Genomic DNA, 19,092 nt, shown 5'->3' on the forward strand with positions numbered 1-19,092 from the left:
AAGGACATCACACACACCCATGCCCGAGGCAGGATTCGAACCTGCGACCGTAGCAGTCCCGCAGTTCCGGACTGCAGCGCCAGAACCGCACGGCCACCGCGGCCGGCTGCAGACTAAACATAAGTAACGAAAACACTATTTTTATCAAATTTTGATTAAAATTGGCCAAAAGATAATATTCGGTCAGCCATAATGGATTATCGATTTTGAATTTTGAAAATCTAACTTCAGATTTGTGTTCAGCGACATCAAAAGTGTATAATGACATAGTTTTTACGCAAATTCTGCTAATCATTAATATAAAAGTTAGACCTAAACTTTAGTCATGGTTTTCCTCGAGAAACGATTTTTTAAAACTCCATGCAGCATAAATAAAATAAAAACGGTTCAACCTATTAGCTTCCAACTTTGACTCCCGAAAAGCAATAACTACTTTTTGTAAAGCCATAAAGAGTAAAAAAAAAATCCAACACAAAGTTCGCTTTAACATCATATCGCTAAATTTAACGTTGTTTCATTGTAGTTAGGTACAAGCTCCCATAAATTTAGTGTAGTATCTACTGATGTTATCCATTTTTGATTTGAGATAACTTCTAGAGGCTACACTCTCCGCAGCAGGTGTACTTCAAACTCGTAGGTTCTCGATCAGACCTCGATTATGGGCTCCATTTTCTTCATTTTTGTATCGAAAATCTAAAATATAGTTGAACGTATGTCTTTTCATTATCTCAAAAAAATTTCGAAACTTTGCATATTTTTTGTATTTTTTGTTCATTTGAATGAGAACTTGGACGTAATATCCAATGAAATATGGACCCCCGTTCTCTGCAAATCAAGGACAACATCAAGACTGGGGGCCTTGTGACGCCGTAGCAGTGTCGTATCTGTTGTGGAAGGGGCATCTGACTTTTTGCCAATGTGGCTCTTGTGTGAGTGGGGTTGCTATTCTGTTATTCTGCGCAACGGATTAATCTGAGATGTACCCTTTACCCTGTGGCTACTGCAAGATGCAATTTACACCCCCACACTACTACAGAAGTCAGACAGACACTCCTAAAGAGAAATGCCTGAAAAACTTTCAGCAATAAATATCTTCTGGAGTCCTCCGCTGTAAGGAAATGACACAAAAATTTACAAAATTTCTTACGTAGCTAGTCGGATACTTAGGTACTGGAGTAGTGTTAGTTAGTGTAAGAAAAACACGAAACTAACGAAAATTATTATTTATTTTGCAAAAATTCTGAGAAATCACAATGGCAATTTTAGTTATGAACTGAACTACTGCAGTGGATGACCGCTACCTACGGATTATAGCTCGGAGGAACCCTGACGGCGACGCCACCATATTGAGTAATGCTTTTCGTGCAGCCACAGGACGCCGTGGTACAACTCAAACTGTGCACAACTTCACTCCCGACGTCCATGGCAAGGTCCATCTTCGCAACCACGACACGATTATAGTTGGTGGTGACTTTAATTTACACTCGATATGTTGGCGAAAATACATGTTTCATTTCGGAGGTACGCATAAAATATCATCCGAAATCGTTCTAAACGCATTCTCTGAAAATTATTTCGAGCAATTAGTTCATGAGCCCATGCGAATAGTAAACGGTTGTGAAGACACTCTTGACCTCTCAGCAACAAATAATCCTGAGTGAATAACGAGCATCAAAACCAATACAAGGATTAGTGAACACAGGGTTGTCGTAACGAGACTGAATATTGTAATCCCCAAATCCTCAAAAAATAAACTAAAAATATACATATTCAAAAAGGCAAATAAAAATTCACTTGACAATCTCCACTCATTCCTAATTAATAAAATAAGAGTGGATCAGATGTGGCTTGAAATCAAAGAAATAGTATTGGCAGCAGTTGAGAGATTTATTCCAAATAAATTAACAAACGACGCAGCTGATCCTCCTTGGTACGCAAAACGAGTTAGAACACTTTTGCAGAAACAACGAAACAAACGTGCCAAATTTAAACAGACGCAAAATTCCCAAGATTGGTGATCTTTTACAGAAGCTCGAAATTTAGCGCGGACTTCAATGCGAGATGCTTATAACAGTTTGAGGCGTGATAAAAGTTTCTGTTTTGAAGAGCGCGCCGCAGCGCGTAGTGTGAAGCAGTCGCCCTCCGTTTCTGGCGGTGGCGCCGCTGGGGCAGTCGCAGCTTTGGTGTCTCCCTCTGGTGGCAAAGGGGAGAGGTAGCCTGTTCCACGTGCATTTAAGGGGCGCTATGAGCTCGCCAGTGGGTCAGTCTGGGTCAGTCTCTCGTCCCCTGCTTGCTCCTCTGCCTCTCGTCCGCATTTGTTAGGCAGTTAGTGTCTGTCTGTCGTTCGGAGCTGCCTCTCTCATGTTTCTCGGATTCGGTGTGTGAACGAATTTATTGCTTGAAGTGTAACGGCCGAATTCCTTAAATATGTTTTTATCTTGCCTATCATCTGGAGAGGCGGTATATGTGTACTGTAGAGCATGTTTGGCCAACCTTGCATAATTTTATGTTAGATTGCATTTCATGGGCTTTTATTTAAATGGTCATTTTAGTAAATAAAATTGCCACTCTTCCACCATAAGACATTCTTAGAAGCTAAAATCAAGTTGCGCCTTCAGTGGCACGTTTATCTATTAATTTTAGTCTTTTGTACCATTTACATCCCTCCTATGGGGTGCATAGTTTGTGTGCTTGTGTGAATTGTTAAAACTTTTACTTTACGGTAATCTGGTGTGTTGCAGGTTTGCACCAGTGTAGCCTTTCGGAGGCTGTTGTGAGCGGTCGTAACTACGGCCGCGTCAAAAGGCAGCGGCAAGGTTCTCAGCCCGAAAGCTCATACACTCAAAAATTTGTTTCTTTCTGCCTCTGAATAAATTGTAACTTGATGTTTGGAGGGTGCTTTCTGCTTATAATTTTAAATCTGTTTCCAAAAAAAAAAATGCTTTTAGGAATAAAATTCCCATTTGTTGAAAGCAATTTTATTTTGACTTCATAAGTTACTCCCTGGCAACTACTTCCACGCTCACATAGTGTGACTAAATGTGTTAATGTTCTTGATGAATCGCTAGTAAATAAAGTAAATTTTTAAGAATATTCTTTGAAATTAAATCCACAGTTCACAGTTTCCACAACGAAACATTGTCTCGAAAACTGGGAGAAAACCCAAAGAGATTCTGGTCGTATGTGAAGTATGTTAGTGGCAAGAAACAATCAATGCCTTCTCTGCGCGATAACAATGGAGATACTACCGAAGACAGTGCTGCCAAAGCACAGCCTTCCGAAACCCCTTCACAAAAGAAGACGAAGTAAATATTCCAGAATTCGAATCAAGAACAACTATCAACATGTGTAATGTAGAAGTAAATACCCTCAGAGTAGTGAAGCAACTGAAATCACTTAATAAAAGCAAGTCTTCTGCACCAGACTGGAAACCAGTTAGGTTCGTTTCTGAGTATGCTGATGGATTAGCTCCATACTTAACAATCACATATCCGCTCGACGAAAGATCCGTATTAAAAGACTGGAAACTTGCACAAGTCACACCAATATTCAAGGAAGGTAGTAGGAGTAATCCACTAAACTACAGGTCCATATCGTTAACGTCTATATGCAGCAGGATTTCTGGAACATATATTGTGTTTGAACATTATGATTTACCTCGAAGAAAACTATCTATTGACATACAGTCAACATGGGTTTAGAAAACATAAAAAATGGCTCTAAGCACTGTGGGACTTAACATCTGACGTCATCAGTCCCCTATACTTAGAACTGCTTAAACCTGACCAACCTAAGGACATCACACGCATCCTTGCCTGAGGCAGAATTCGAGCCTGCAACCTCAGCAGCAGCGTGGTTCCGGACTGAAGCGCCTAGAACCGCTCGGCTAGGGCGGCCGGCTTAGAAATCATCGTTCCTGTCAAACTCAACTAGCTCTTTATTCACATGAAGTGTTGAGTGCTATTGACAAGGGATTTCAGATCGATTCCGTATATCTGGATTTCCGGAAGGCTTTTGACCCTGTACCACACAAGCGGCTTGTAGTCAAATTACGTGCTTATGACCTATCGTCTCAGTTATGTGATTGGATTTGTGATTTCCTGTCAGGGAGGTCACAGTTCGTAGTAACTGACGGAAAGTCATCGAGTAAAACAGAAGTGGTTTTTGACGTTCCCCAAGGTAGTGTTATAGGCCCTTTGCTGTTCCTTATCTATGTAAACGATTTGGGAGACAATCGAAGTACCCGTCTTAGGTTGTTTGCAGATGACGCTGTCGTTTATCGAACAATAGAAGATCAAAACAAACTGCAAAACGATTTAGAAGAGATATTAGGTTCAAATGGCTCTGAGCACTATGGGACTTAACATCTGTGGTCATCAGTCCCCTAGAACTTAGAACTACTTAAACCTAACTAACCTAAGGACATCACACACATTCATGCCCGAGGCAGGATCCGAACATGCGACCGTAGCGGTCACGCGGTTCCAGACTGAAGTGCCGAGAACCGCACGGCCACACTGGCCGGCTTAGAAGAGATATCTGAATGGTGCGAAAAGTGGCAGTTGACCCTAAATAGCGAAAAGTGTGAGGTCATGCACATGAGTGCTAAAAGGAATTCGTTAAACTTTGGTACACGATAAATCAGACTAATCCAATATTCGTAAATTCAACTAAGTTCCTTGGAATTCCAATTACGAACAACTTAAATTGGAAGGAACGCATAGAAAATGTTGTGGGGAAGGCTAACCAAAGACTACATATTATTGGCAGGACACTTAGAAAATGTAACAGACCTAGTAAGGAGACTGCCTACACTACACTTGTCCGTCCTCTCATAAAATACTGCTGCACGGTGTGGGACCCGTACCAGATAGGACTGACGCAGTACATCGAAAAAGCTCAAAGTAGGGTAGCACGTTTTGTATTATGGCGAATTATGGGAGAGAGTGTCACAGAAATGATACAGGATTTGGGCTGCACATCATTAAAAGAAGGCATTTTCGTTGCGACGGAATCTTCTCACAAAATTCTAATCACCAACTTGTAATAATAGAGAATTATGAAGGTGGTTCCATGAAACCTCTGCCATGCACTTAAATGTGATTTGCAGATTATCCATGTAGATATAGATGTAGATGCAGCGTGGTACTGATGGGCACAACAACATGCCGAATGGATCGCTCAGGACTGCGTCACGTTCTCTTCACTGATGAGTGTCGCATATACCTTCAACCAGACAATCGTCAGAGACGTGTTTGGAGGCAGCCCAGTCAGGCTGAATGCCTTAGACACACCAGCGAGTGCAGCAAGGTGGAGGTTCCCTGCTGTTTTTAGGCGGCATTATGTGAGGCCAACGTACGCCGCTGGTGGTAATGGAAGGCGCCGTAACGGCTGTACGATATGTGAATGCCATCCTCCAAGCGTTAGTGCAACCATATCAGCAGCATGTTCCTGAAACCCAACAAACTGCCATCTGCTGTCTCCTCCTACCATCCCATCAGCCTTACCTCGGTCTTCAGCAAGGTCCTGGAATCCATCCTTACCCGACACATCCACCAACATCTCCGCCAGCACCGCCTCCTTCCCACTACCCATTGTGGCTTTCGACTGTCCTTCTCTGCCGATGACCTTCTCCTTCACCTCACTCATCTCCTCTCCGAACAGCTCAACTCCCGCCATTCCACCATCTTCCTCTCCCTCGACATTGAGCGTGCTTACGACCGTGTATGGCATTCTGGTCTCCTCTTCAAGTTCCAAAATTCGCTCTTCATGTCAACTATGTCCGTCTGATAGGGTCCTTTCTTTCCCAACGTCCTTCCCATGTCAGCATCCATAACACAGATTCCTGCACCTTCCACCCTTCCGCCGGTGTGCCCCAAGGTTCCGTCCTCTCCCCTCTTCTCTACCATCTGTATATGGCAGACATGCTACTGTCTCCACCCCTTGTCCACCTTCTCAAGTACGCCAATGACATCGCCTTCCTTGCCCTCGCCCCCACCCTGCACCGCTCCTAACACCTTCTCCAATCCCATTTGGTGCTACCAGTGGTTGCTCAAGGTCAATCCTTCCAAGAAGCAGGCGATCATTGTAGGCAAAGCCACCCCTTCCTTCTGTCTCCTCGACTTCTATATCACCATTTCTGGCTGTCCAATCACCCTCACCCCCACCCTCAAGTACCTTGTCGTCACCCTTGATCATCGCCTCTCATGGACCCCCATCTCTGGACAATCCAAGCTGAGGCACGCTACCACCTCCGTCTCCTCGAGCTCCTTTCTGGCCGCACATGGGATCTGGCCCCCTGCACCATCCTCCACACCTAGAAATCCTTCATCTGCCCTATCCTCTGCTACGCCCCTCCAACCTTTTAGAAATCCCTTCAAATCCTAGAACGCCATGCGCTCTGCCTCGCCCATCGCATGCATCTCCCCTCCCCCATGCGGATCTTGTATGACCTTATTCCGTTCCCGCACTTCCTCCTTTTCCTCTAACCGATACGGATCCTCTTCACCTCCTGTAAACTTGATCCCCCTCACCTGCTTGTCTCTCCCATCCATCCCCACCCCTGTCCACTGCTGTGCCTGTATTCCCACATCCCACCTGCTATCTCTCCACACTCCATACCTTCGCCCAAGGTGGCTTCCACCAACTCCCCCTCCCTGGTGATGCCCTCATTGCCTGCATCCAACCCTCCTACCAACTTTGATCCTACCCTTCCACACCCTGTGGTTTTTTTTCCTGAGGGCACCCTATCTCCCTTCTCTCCTTCCTCTCTTCCTGCCCCTCTCCCCTCCCCAGGCTTCCCCTACCCCCTACCTTGTTTCCCCCCTCCCATCTCCTCTGCCACTGGTATTTCCACCCTCCCCTCTCCCTCCTCCCCCACCTTTTCCCCTTTTGGCAGGTCCCCAGACTCGTACACGTCAAGTGAACATTCGCGCGCCGGAGATCGTCGCCAGTGTTTTGTGTGTACCATCGTGTTAGTGATTCAGTGTTACGTCATTTGTGCTCCTTCATTCACGTGCGCCGTTTCTGTCGTCTCTGTTAGTGCCAGAGTGCCGCACTTGTGACCGACTTCATGTATTTTTAAATTTGTGTGTCTACTGGTGTCTATGCGCCGTGTTGTTTCGTTTTTCGATGTCTCCACTTGTAATAAATGTATTACCTACGGCCGAAGAGCGGCGTAGTATTGCCGCTGCCGGCCTACCTTTGTATAAGGTGTCAAAATAACAATAAAGGAAAAAAAGGAAAAGCCTGTGTCGTTCAGAAGCACGATGCAACGTTCCTTAGTCACGCAAGAGTGCTCGTCCCTAAGAACATCGCGTCCTACTTCTGAACTATACAGGCACTGCAATATCATTCTTTTCCAATGGCCATTCTGTCATCACAGCCTAGTGAGGGTTCAGCGAATGGTTTAATATCCCGCCTGCAGGTTGCGTTGCTGATCGAAAATCGATTGTTGTGGGGGTGTACGTGTTTGTGGATACAGGGAAAGAAACCAGGATCTTCAACAACTGGCCATTTTCAACTCCCCCAGGCTACGAGCACGGAAACGTGCAGCTGCTCCTGCTGTTCCTGATCGCACAGCGAGTCGAAATCTCCACGAGGGCTTAAAAACTCTAGCATACACACTGAGACTAGTGTACACACTTACGACACACATTCTCGCTTCACAGAAAACCGGTTGTGAAGTCTTGATCTAAAACTTGCCTCGTGACAGCCTCGTCTTCTCCAGCGTCGAGGCACATTTTCGTTTCCCTGGATGCGTGAATAAACAACACATGCCATACTGGAGTGGCACGAAAACCCAAGAACTTCACGTGGAGCCCATGCCTACGGAACGTGTGACTGTCTGGTGGGCATTATCAAAAACTGACGTTATTGGCCCATGGTTTTTCGAAGAGAATGGTAGGGCAGTTACGGTCTCTTTTGAGCGTTATGAAAAGATGATTCAGACAGCCACTCTTCCAGAACTTAAAGAAAAGTGTGTTGGGGATGTCTGATTCCAACGAGAAGGCGTCACACATCACACAGAACGGACGTCAGTGACAATCGTTCGCGAACATTTCCCCTGGGTTATTTGTCCAGGACGGCAATTTCAAGGGGCGCCAAATTTATATTATTGAAGGAAAAATCTTTTTACAAAGCGACAGCCCACGTGTCGATTATTCATATGATTCTGAAACATATCCCTATTGATTTTAGAACATTCTAAGTTCATTTCTGAACGTATCATAAGTTGACTCAATGCGTGCATAGAGTACGCGATGTGTCTGCCAGGGAAACCCCGTCGCATCCAGAAGTTAATAACTTTCCCGCAGACAAAAGAGGATGCGCCTGTATGAGCCGATCCCAATAAACGAGAACGGGTGAATACCAATCGCTGTTTTTTATGTGGTTGATTAGGTGTGCAAATGATAAGCCTTATTGTAACATTTAGCGAAGTCCATAGATTCAGACAACCAGAGTGGAAATAAGCGACTAACAGCAACATCAGGTAATGAAAATTACATATTATTTCCCCGATGTATCCAAGAAAATGAAATTCTGAGAGCAAATTTTTGTTAGATTGCTACACTACTAAGGGCCAGTTGCACAGTCTCCGGTTAGCAGTAGCGTAATTCTATTCTCGGAATAGCGCGGAAAATGCTTTTTACGAACATGTAAAAAACGCCTAACCAGAGAATGGACGCGGGATAACTAAACAGGTGATACTGGCTGGGTTTGACAATGGCAGGAATAGTTACAGAAATAGGGATGATAAGATTGCTTGTTAGAACGAGTAAGGAGAAAAAACGAGAACATCACACAAATTATATGGAAGAAAACAAAAATTTCGTACTACTACTACTTCTCGATCTCATGCTTGAGAAATCGGAGCTTATGAACGAAAAGTGAAACTCCTAACATAAAATTTTTGCTTGTAGTAAGCGTAATAGGCATTTGATATTCGTACTTTGTGAGTTATATTCTGTCGTGTTATTTATATAAATAAGGTAGATAAACATAACCATTTGTGCCAAAACAGTCGCGCCTATTTGGCGAGTGTTACAACTGCTGTAATATTAAAAAGGCGTATTTCGTTTTATCTTGCAGACAGTGACAAAATAGACGTAATCAAATCGAGAAACGCCGCCAGTCTTGGGTACTACTCGTATTAACAGCTTTTTCAGTGTTAGGCAACACCATTTTAATTTTTCATGTAGCAAATGTTTCACGAACTTTGATGGCGTAATACACATATCAAAAAAAGTTTTGCATCAGCCCGGTTCCCAGAATTCCTGAAGATAAGCGTTGGCTGTGGCTATTGTATCACAGACACAGTCCCTCTGACTGTTCACAAATGTCACTAAACCCTCCCAAAGATGTAAACAACCATGCATGAGCAACGCCTATTAGAAGGAAGGGGTCCGATAGCCGATAAGTTACAGCCATTCCACCAGGAAGGAGGTAAACGGCTCGTGTTGTCTGTAGTTCAGCCATGCCTAGACGGCCAGTACCGCGGTTAGATCGCGTCCACATTGTTACTTTGTACCAGGAAGGCAAGTGTCCTGGCGTCTCGGAGTGAACTAAAGCGATGCTGTTCGGACATGGAGGATGTACAGACGAACTGTCGATGACATGCCTCGCTCAGGCCGCCCAAGGGCTGCTACTGCAGTCGATGACTTCTCCCTCCGGATTATGGCTCGGAGGAAAGCAACGCCACCATGTTGAATAATGCTTTTTCTGCAGCCACAGGACGTCGTATTACGACTCAAACTGTGCGCAACAGGCTGCATGATGCGCAACTTCACTCTTGACGTCCATGGCGAGGTCCATCTTTGCAACCACAACACCATGCAGTGCGGCACAGATGGGCCCAACAACATGCCAAATGGACAGCTCAGTACTGGCGTCACGTTCTCTTCACCGATGAGTGTCGCATATGCCTTCAACCAGACAATCGCCAGAGACGTGTTTGGAGGCAGCCCGGTCAGGCTGAATGCCTTAGATACGCTATCCAGCGAGTGCAGCAAGGTGGAGGTTCCCTGCTGTTTTGGCGTGGCATTATGTGGGACCGACGTACGCCGCTGGTGGTCATGGAATGCGCCCTAACGACTGTACAATACTTGAATGCCCTTCTGCGACCGATAGCGCAACCAAATCCGTAGCATATTGGCGAGGCATTCGTCTTCATCAACGTCAATTCGCGCCCCCATCGTGCACATCTTGTGAATGACTTCCTTCAGGATAACGACATGAACCCCACCGAACATGCCTAGGATAGATTGAAAAGTGCTGTTTATGAACGACGTCACACACCAACCACTCTGAGGGATTTACGCCGAATCACCGTTGAGGAGTGGGACAATCTGCACCAAGATTGCCTATCCTTGTGGATAGTATGCCACGAAGAATACAGGCATGCATCAATGCAAGTGGAAAGGCTGCTGGGTATTACAGGTATCGGTGTGTACAGCAGTCCGGACCACCACCTCTGAAGGTCTCGCTGTATGGTGATGCAATGTATGGTTTTCATGAGCAAGAAAAAGGACGGAAATGATGTTTTTGTTGATCTCTATTCCAATTTTCTGTACAGATTCCGGAACTCTGCGAACCGAAGGTGATGCAATTTTTTTTATATGTGTAGATTCTTTCGCAGAAAGGAAAGCACGCCGAGAAAGCTGTAGCGAGATAAGAGAGAAAAATGCTGCGACCTAAGGATTGATGAAATGTGTAGTGTCTTGCTTCTCTCTGGTCTTTATTGCGATGAAGTTGTGGCACTGCACTGTGGCACACTTCAGACCAAATAAGGTATTTTACATTTCACCGAGTATATATGTTTTGTATATCATACTCTTCAGAAAGATGTGCGTTACGAAATGAACATATTTTTGAAAATTCGATTTTTTTAAAATTTCTGGCGGTCTATCTCAAACTCTCGAGGGGGAGGGTGCGGGGCGGGAAGCCGCCACTATGACGTCTTGGCTCTGGTCCCAAAATATCGTAGATCCGGGGCTGTATTAGCGTCTTCTTGACATGACGTCAGGTAACGTTAAATTAAATCTTTTGTGGGTAAATATTCATACATTGTAGGTGGACAATTTAATGAGGGCCCTTTCCTGTAGGTGGTATAACACGTTACAAATCACTTGGTATGAGGGATAGAAATAGCTGTAATGATGCATTTCGAACGATCAAAACGGCAGCAGATGCGTCAAAATGGTTTACTAATCGCGACTGGTTTCATGACATTACAGTGCTGTCTTCAGGTAACAAATTGTTGACATTCCAATAAAAAAATGTCCTTAAAATCTTATGGGTAAAGAAAAGAAGTCTTCAGTCTTGCTGAACAAGATCGTGCACAATTGTCAAGAAAAACATGACCAGTGGTATTATAGAAAGGCGTTTTCCAGACATACGTGATACGTATTCTCAGGAAAAGAGGCCATCTCGGAGGAGGGTCTTTCTACGGTTGATTTCGGCACACCAACACAAGACTCAGAGCACATTTATTACCTTATCAAGTTTTTTTCCGTAATAAATCACGTTCAGAAACAACAGCACCCTTCATAAATTCAGTTATACAAGGAGAATTGACTTACCCTACCCACCACTAATCCATAGTATACTACAGAAAGGAATTCGATGCTAAATAAAATTAACATCAAACTCTGTCTGAAATTGTATCTACTTGTTAATAATCCTTGTGTGTGTGTGTGTGTGTGTGTGTGTGTGTGTGTGTGTGTGTGTGTGTTTGTGTACGTGGGCACTCATGTTGTTTTAGAGAGATGGTGCGAGATATACAATACAAAAAAGTGTATTGAGACAGTTAAGACAACAGCACAAATGGTCAGCAAGTTGTCTTGTTTCTCGGCGAGAACATGCATTACAGCTGCAAAAGTGACTCTCTCCACATCGTAGTCAGAGGTCGAAATTACAGTGCACAGAACATGAAAGTAATTAAACTAAACTCTCACGAAAGGAGTTTTATTACATTCCATGCAAGAAAGTATCCGTAAACTTCAGCTGGTGCGAGTAATGTGTTTTTCTCTGTTCATATCTCATGTCTAGTTCAAACTGACAACGTTTTGCTTACACATTAGTGTCTGCCTCCAGTTTCAGTTTTAGGATCTGATAATTTGTAGGAGAGGTGCTTAACACCAGAAAGGCGTCAAACTGATTAATTTCGAACATATTCCTTTTCTTATTGCCGTTCCTCAAAGTCATCGTAAACGAGTTTCACAAAGCATGACATTAAATAAAACTATATGGAGCTATTCTAGATGTTCCAGTATGAATAGCAGCCTTCTAAGTATCACTTTAATGGAGGTTTTGCATGCAGTTTGTCATTCACGCTTCTGAAGATACGCTCCGTCCAGAGTCGTGATTGGATACTTGCCGCAGGCACAGGCTTCTTGTTGATGCCCATGGGGTACCAGATGTACTCAAAGACGGCCGGGAAGTTAGTCAGTAAGTAGTCGAATGGCTTGGTGAAGGTCAAGTCGTAAAATTTAAGCCATCCACCAGTACTGCCCCACTTGTAAACGGTGATCTCCATCTGCAACGACACCACAGAAAATCATCAGAGAACTGTTCACGAAAACTTTCGCAGTGCAGCTCACTTGCAGACAATTTTAGAGGAAATTAAATGGGATCAAGTGCAAACATTTTCAGCTCTTTCAAAAGCACGCCAGATTGCGTACAGGGAGAAAGCAAATAGTAGGTTTAAAGAAATTGTTGTATCAATCTCTAAGCGAAGAGAAAATATTTCCATTTCGATTATACTTTCTTAAACCAAGACACGGAAAGGTGTCTACTATTGTGCAATTTCCGTTGTCTGCAGACATTCATCAGAAAGGAGATATGTAATAGATAATTCTCAGATATCCAAACTAAGTTGGAAGGAAAACGTATTTCACTCTGTAAAGGAATACTTGTCAATCATTCAAAGCCTTTCGTCAGCTGACTTGAACATTTGTTAGCTGCTGAAGAGATAAATCTATTGACATCCAACTACATTAGAAGATGACTGATAGGGTTGCTTCACCGTGGTAAATACCTACGAGAAATGGTAACAGACTGCTTCCTCGTGTTATATTAAGACCCACGAACGGAATTCATTGGGTCCAACAGATATGAGTCAACTAGTATACAGAACGAAGCTAAGACAGACACTTTATTTAAGTGAAATAAAATAGACTAACTAAAGTTAAGCAATATTGTACTGTAGTAAAATAAATTTCGTGTGACTAGGGCCTCCCGTCAGGTAGACCGTTCGCCGGGTGCAACTCTTTCGATTTGATGCCACTTCGGCGACTTGCGCGTCGATGGGGAAGAAATGATGATGGTTAGCACAACACAACATCCACTCCCTGAGCGAGAAAATCTCCGACCCAGCTGGGAATCGAACCCAGGCCTTTAGGACTGACACTTTGTCACGCTGACCACTCAGATACTGGGGGCAGACTGTAGTGTAGTAATACGAAATAGAGTGATAGTGTGCAGTAACGATACCAACATGATCTGCATTACAGACAAATATATCAATTTTGAGAATCCCTGTGTGAAAAAGTTTGCTTTGGGATAGAAAGTGTTCTCCAAACAAAATATTTAAGTTGCCATTAAAACATTCTCATGATCAGAATAAACAGAACACCTTGAACGACTAGAGTAAGTACATTCACATTCACAGGACATCTACATTAATTAATATGACCTGCATAGATGATTAGCACTTCAGTCACGTCGGTTCAGCATGCATCCTGTTGCGTAGTAGCCACAGGGACTACGATGGGTCCTGATTCCTTCTTCCATGCGTGATGGCATCGACACGCTTAACCCGCGATTGGCGTCCTGTGGTATAGGCATCATGCTGTATTCAACTGGTTCCAAAGTTCATCTGTGGTGGTTGGCATTGGTTCACAGCACTGCCACCAAAAAGGCACGTGTTCGTGCAGCAGAGTGCGGTCGTGCATTGTCATGCTGAAAATCAGCATCTGGGGTGTTGTGCACAAAGGGTATGGCTGCAGGCCGTGGGATGTCATTCACGTAGGTCACACTGGTCACAGTGCCCTTGACTCACTCCTGTCTCTACGTCTAATCAGACTTTTCTATATGACCCTAATCTGTGGCGAAAAGGTATTTACTCCACAGAATAATATAAAACCGAGAGAAGTAGATGAAGTTATAACCGAATCGCCACTGCTCAGTACTTTAGCAATGACGATTAGACACAAAGTTCGGTTAATTTTATATGTTTTTGTTACGTAAACTAATTTTTAATAAACAGTAGTTAGTGGGAAATTTGGAAAAAGGTTTTCAAAGTATGTCATTAATGAAAATAAGCAACGGTCGTCAATTTCTCACCACAACACGAATAATTAGATAGAAACTTAACTTTGAGCAGTCTTGGGTAAGAATCAATTACAGTACGATTGTCTATTGGCTGTGGATAGAAACTTTTGTTACGTCACTCACCGTAATACTGACTGTTGTAATTGTAGCAAGCAGGAAGATTGCGTGAATTTACTCATTGGTAAGGACTGTTGTAAATTGTGCCACAAGGTATAAATTAGAAACTACGCTTTGACAGTGAAATTCAGTGTCCACATTAAGTAAAGTTTTACTAGAAATTTTTGATTATGAAAGTTACTCTATTTTCAGCAAATGAATTAATAATGGCTTCTGCATCATTCTGTTTCTGACATTAGTCATACTACAGCCAAATATTTCATTATTACATAATTGTCCAAAAGTTTTGATAATCTAATAAATTATGTTAACTTCGTTTTCAGTTCATTTTCTGACTATCTCGGTTCGTACAAAGGGATACGATGGGTACTGTGATACTTGGATAACGACGTATGAAAATTATTTATGTGACAATATGCACGAAAACAGTGTTATTTAAGCAATAAAATTCCAAGTACGCTGGTCAGCCTGTTACACTTATAGTTATAAAAAGTCTAGGTCTACTTCACTTTATGATGCCGTTGGTTTGTCGAGCGGCTTCATTCAGCGGTAAAATAGGGCACAGGTTGATCTTCTTGCCATACCATAGCCAATAACAAGGGCCCACAGTACTCTTGATGTTATGCGAATTACTCTTGCTGCATTTGTGCTGTGCCCAATAAATGCCATACACATAGCTTGCCCACATTAAACATCCGCCAAAACAACCATTTCAGTTTTCACTGCTCCGCACTTGGGAAACAGATTTTTTGCCTCCGCGCTTTTGCACAGCCACACCGGCGAATACACACAACCGACGACACCAATCGTCTGCTCGCAACTCCCAACTTCTCCTTCTTTTTGGCGCGCTCACACGCCCAGCGATAATGCATTTACAACTTATTACGCTCTTTGACAGTAGCTTTTCCCTGACTAGGCCAACGTGTCTATTTACAAAATGTTAACATTCCATGCGTATTATGTTTCTAAAATAACAAAGAACATTTGCAACTTGACAACATATTTACAAGAATAATATGCAGCACAACTAATAATACATCGTAAAACACGTAGAAAACGTATGACCACACAGAGAGTTGTGGTGTTATACCCTGGACATGCACCAAATGTGGTTTATGGTTGTACCCAACGGCACGCCACACCATAAGGCCTCGAACTGGAGCTGTATGCCTCGTGCGAATGCAATCACTGTGACGCCGCTCCCCCTGTGTGTGGTGAACCAAAATGAGGGCATCGTTTTCAAACAAACAGAACCTGCATTCGGCGGAAAACACTATATGATGCTATTCCTGTCCCCAGTGACGTCTTTCCATACACCATTGCTGTCTAGCATGTTTATACACGTTCGTCAATGGCACGTGGAGAAGTGGACGACGCGCAAGTGTAACCCGTGCCGTAACAAAACAAACGGCGACGGACTGTCACCCCTGACAGTGTACGGTCTGTTACACTGTTCCACTGTTGCGGCACAGCCGAAGAGCACACAGATCTGTCCTGGAATGCCATTTGGATGACGCGTCTATGGCTGGATTGTGTGACCTGGCCCATCTCGTCGTGTTCTGCGGCCTTCCGTGAACCATTCTGCACCCACCCGTTGCACTGCCGACACACTTGGTCCCACAAGAGCAGCAATTTCCCCGATGGACGCATCACATTCTCTCATGCCAGTAATACACCCTCTTTCCAACTCACTCATTTGACGGTACACTACGCGCATAAGCCTCTCAGCCAACCTGCACCTCTGCTCGAGTCACACTGACCCATTATCTTCGGTTTGCAGCGACAACGATAGCAACAGGCGCATGTTACCGGTAGGTGGTGTTTCGCCGTGATGTCGATGTTGACCTCAAACTCCCGGGCCGACATTGTTCAAATGCTTACCACTTCTGCAAAAAAATGGTTCAAATGGCTCTGAGCACTATGGGACTTAACATCTTAGAACTACTTAAACCTAACTAACCTAAGGACATCACACACATCCATGGCCGAGGCAGGATTCGAACCTGCGACCGTAGCGGTCGCGCGGTTCCAGACTGTAGCGCCTAGAACCGCTCAGCCACACCGACCAGCCCACTTCTGCAGAACGTACTAATGTACATGTGCTGTGAATATGAAACGTTGTATCTCCAGACGTTTAAGGTATTCTGTTTTATTTCTGAACATGGATGTAAATTATGTTGCTCATGTAACATGGCTGATATGTCTCTTTTAATTTTAAATACGTTTTCTCCTTTCCTTGACCACTTATTTTTTGTGATTCTTGAGTTTCTCCCGGCGTATTTGATAATAAAAATATCGCAGCATGAAGAAATTTGAAAAGTTGCGCCGCCGTAGATGTCGTTTGCTAAGTACTCTTGCCTTTCTAAAGAGATGTCGTTCCGAGAATGTTGTTCCAAATTTTGCTAAGGTTATGCATCACATCGATTCTGCAGCAGCTAAGAGAATCAAGAAACGAGCCAGTCTCGCATTGGTACGTGAGAGAGTGCAATTCACCCGCCGGAGCCTTGAGTTTATCTCACAGGAATTACTCAAACTACATTTGCAACTGGCTAGTAAGTTCACTTCTTTTTCCTGGGATTGGATTGATGGTGTCACCTGGGTGTCAGCTGATTCCGCCCATAAGAAGGCTACGGGACGTCAAACAGCTAAGTTCTCACGTCTCCTTGACAAACCATCTCTGCAGGTTCCGTGCAAGACTGTCATCAATTTGAGTGGCATGGTGTTGAGTGATGATGCGGTCTCGGTTTTGCAGAAAGGTCTCAACTTCGCTCCCACCCCCAAGTTCACTCCGGTCGCAGAAATTATTAGTGCTGTTGAACAGGTTGCAGCTCGACTTCCACCAGAATCAGCCGAGGAAATACGTCGTGAATCTTGTCGTGCGTTGACGAAATCCAAGCCGATGAAGTCAAATATCAGCAGTAAAGAGAGGGCGGCCATTCGTGATCTGAGGGAGCGCTCTGAAATTGTTGTCTTACCGGCTGACAAAGGCAATGCTACAGTTGTTGTCTCCCGTAAGGACTACACTGATAAGATGCAGAGCCTGCTAAATGACGATTCCTACCGGAAGATCAGCGTTGACCCTACAAAGAAGGTGGAGAACAAGACGAGGGCGCTTCTCAAGGACGCAGATTTACCGGAGGGTGACGCTAAGAAATTGTTACCCCAAGGTCCGGTACCGCCTAGACTATATGGACTCCCGAAGGTTCACAAAGAGGGGGTACCATTACGCCCCATTGTCAGCAACATCAGGGCACCCACATATTTGTTGGCCAAATACCTGACGGGAATATTAAGTTCTTATGTGGGTAAATGCCCTCATCACATCCGTAATTCCGTGGATTTTGTTAAACGCCTTGATAGCTTCAGGTTGGATGAGTCAGATATCATGGTGAGTTTTGACGTCGTCTCCTTGTTTACGAGGGTACCCCTTCGAGAGTCACTAGAATTGATTAGTCAGAAGTTTGACGAGAAGACCACTGAACTTTTTAGGCATGTCTTGACTTCCACGTATTTTCTTTTTAATGGAGAATACTATGAACAAACGGAGGGAGTCGCCATGGGTAGCCCACTCTCACCAGTGGTAGCTAATTTGTACATGGAGAACTTCGAGGAGGAAGCCCTGTCGTCATCCGTATGGAAACCTACTTGCTTTTTCCGTTACGTGGACGACACGTTCGTCATCTGGCCACATGGTATGGATAAACTCCTTGACTTCCTTACACATCTAAACTCCATACACCCCAACATCAAATTCACTATGGAGACTGAAACGGAGGGTAAATTACCTTTCCTTGACGTCTTGGTCAAGAGAAGGGCTGACGGCACCCTAGGTCATGGGGTGTATCGGAAGACAACGCATACCGATCTGTATTTGCACGCAGACAGCTGACACCACCCTTCACAGAGGAACGGGGTACTTAAAACTCTAGTACATAGGGCGCGCACTATCTCTGACGCAGAGAGTCTACCCCAGGAATTGGAACACCTGAGAACTGTATTTCGAGAAAAAATGGGTACTCAGAGTGGCAGATTCAACGTGCTCTCCGCCCAACCACTGCAGCACAACCTGTTGAGATAGATGAAGTCACGAGGGAGGAGGTAGGCACTGCATTTATTCCATACACAGGCGCACTCTCGGGGAAAATCGCCCGCATTCTGAAGAAACACCAGGTCGGAACTGTGTTTTGTCCTCCAAATAAAACTCGTGCACTGGTGGGGAGCGCCAAAGATGACCTCGGTTTGAGGAAGGCCGGCGTGTACCAGATTCCGTGTCAATGTGGCAAGTCGTATATTGGTCAGACGATGCGTACCGTCGAGGATCGATGCCGTGAACACCAGAGGCACACTCGACTGATGTATCCGAACAAGTCGGCGGTCGCTGAACATTGTTTGTCGGAAAATCACGCCATGGAGTATGACCGCACGAGGATTCTGGTACAGACGTCGAGATACTGGGACAGCGTTGTTAGAGAGGCCATCGAAATTCGCACCAATGACGACCTCATAAACCGTGACTGTGGCTATAATCTTAGCAAGGCTTGGGAACCAGCGATTGGGTTAATCAAGAGTACATCGAGCAAACGTATAGTTGTGACGACCACGGCGGACAGAGCCATCACTCCGACGTCATCTCAGACGCCGTCG

General features: G+C 44.4%; 1 protein-coding gene across 1 annotated transcript in view; it reads right to left on the bottom strand.

Annotated features, from left to right (window-relative positions):
- The window catches only part of LOC126427071 (uncharacterized), a 148,830-nt gene that overhangs the window by 42,373 nt on the left and 87,365 nt on the right, over window positions 1–19,092 (bottom strand). Inside the window, exon 3 of the mRNA XM_050089247.1 lies at window positions 12,377–12,535. Within this exon, the coding sequence (XP_049945204.1) occupies window positions 12,377–12,535 (159 nt within the window). The remainder of the gene's footprint in view (window positions 1–12,376; window positions 12,536–19,092) is intronic.

The sequence above is a fragment of the Schistocerca serialis genome, chromosome 11, assembly GCF_023864345.2.
Source record: "Schistocerca serialis cubense isolate TAMUIC-IGC-003099 chromosome 11, iqSchSeri2.2, whole genome shotgun sequence".
Lineage (NCBI taxonomy): Eukaryota > Metazoa > Arthropoda > Insecta > Orthoptera > Acrididae > Schistocerca > Schistocerca serialis.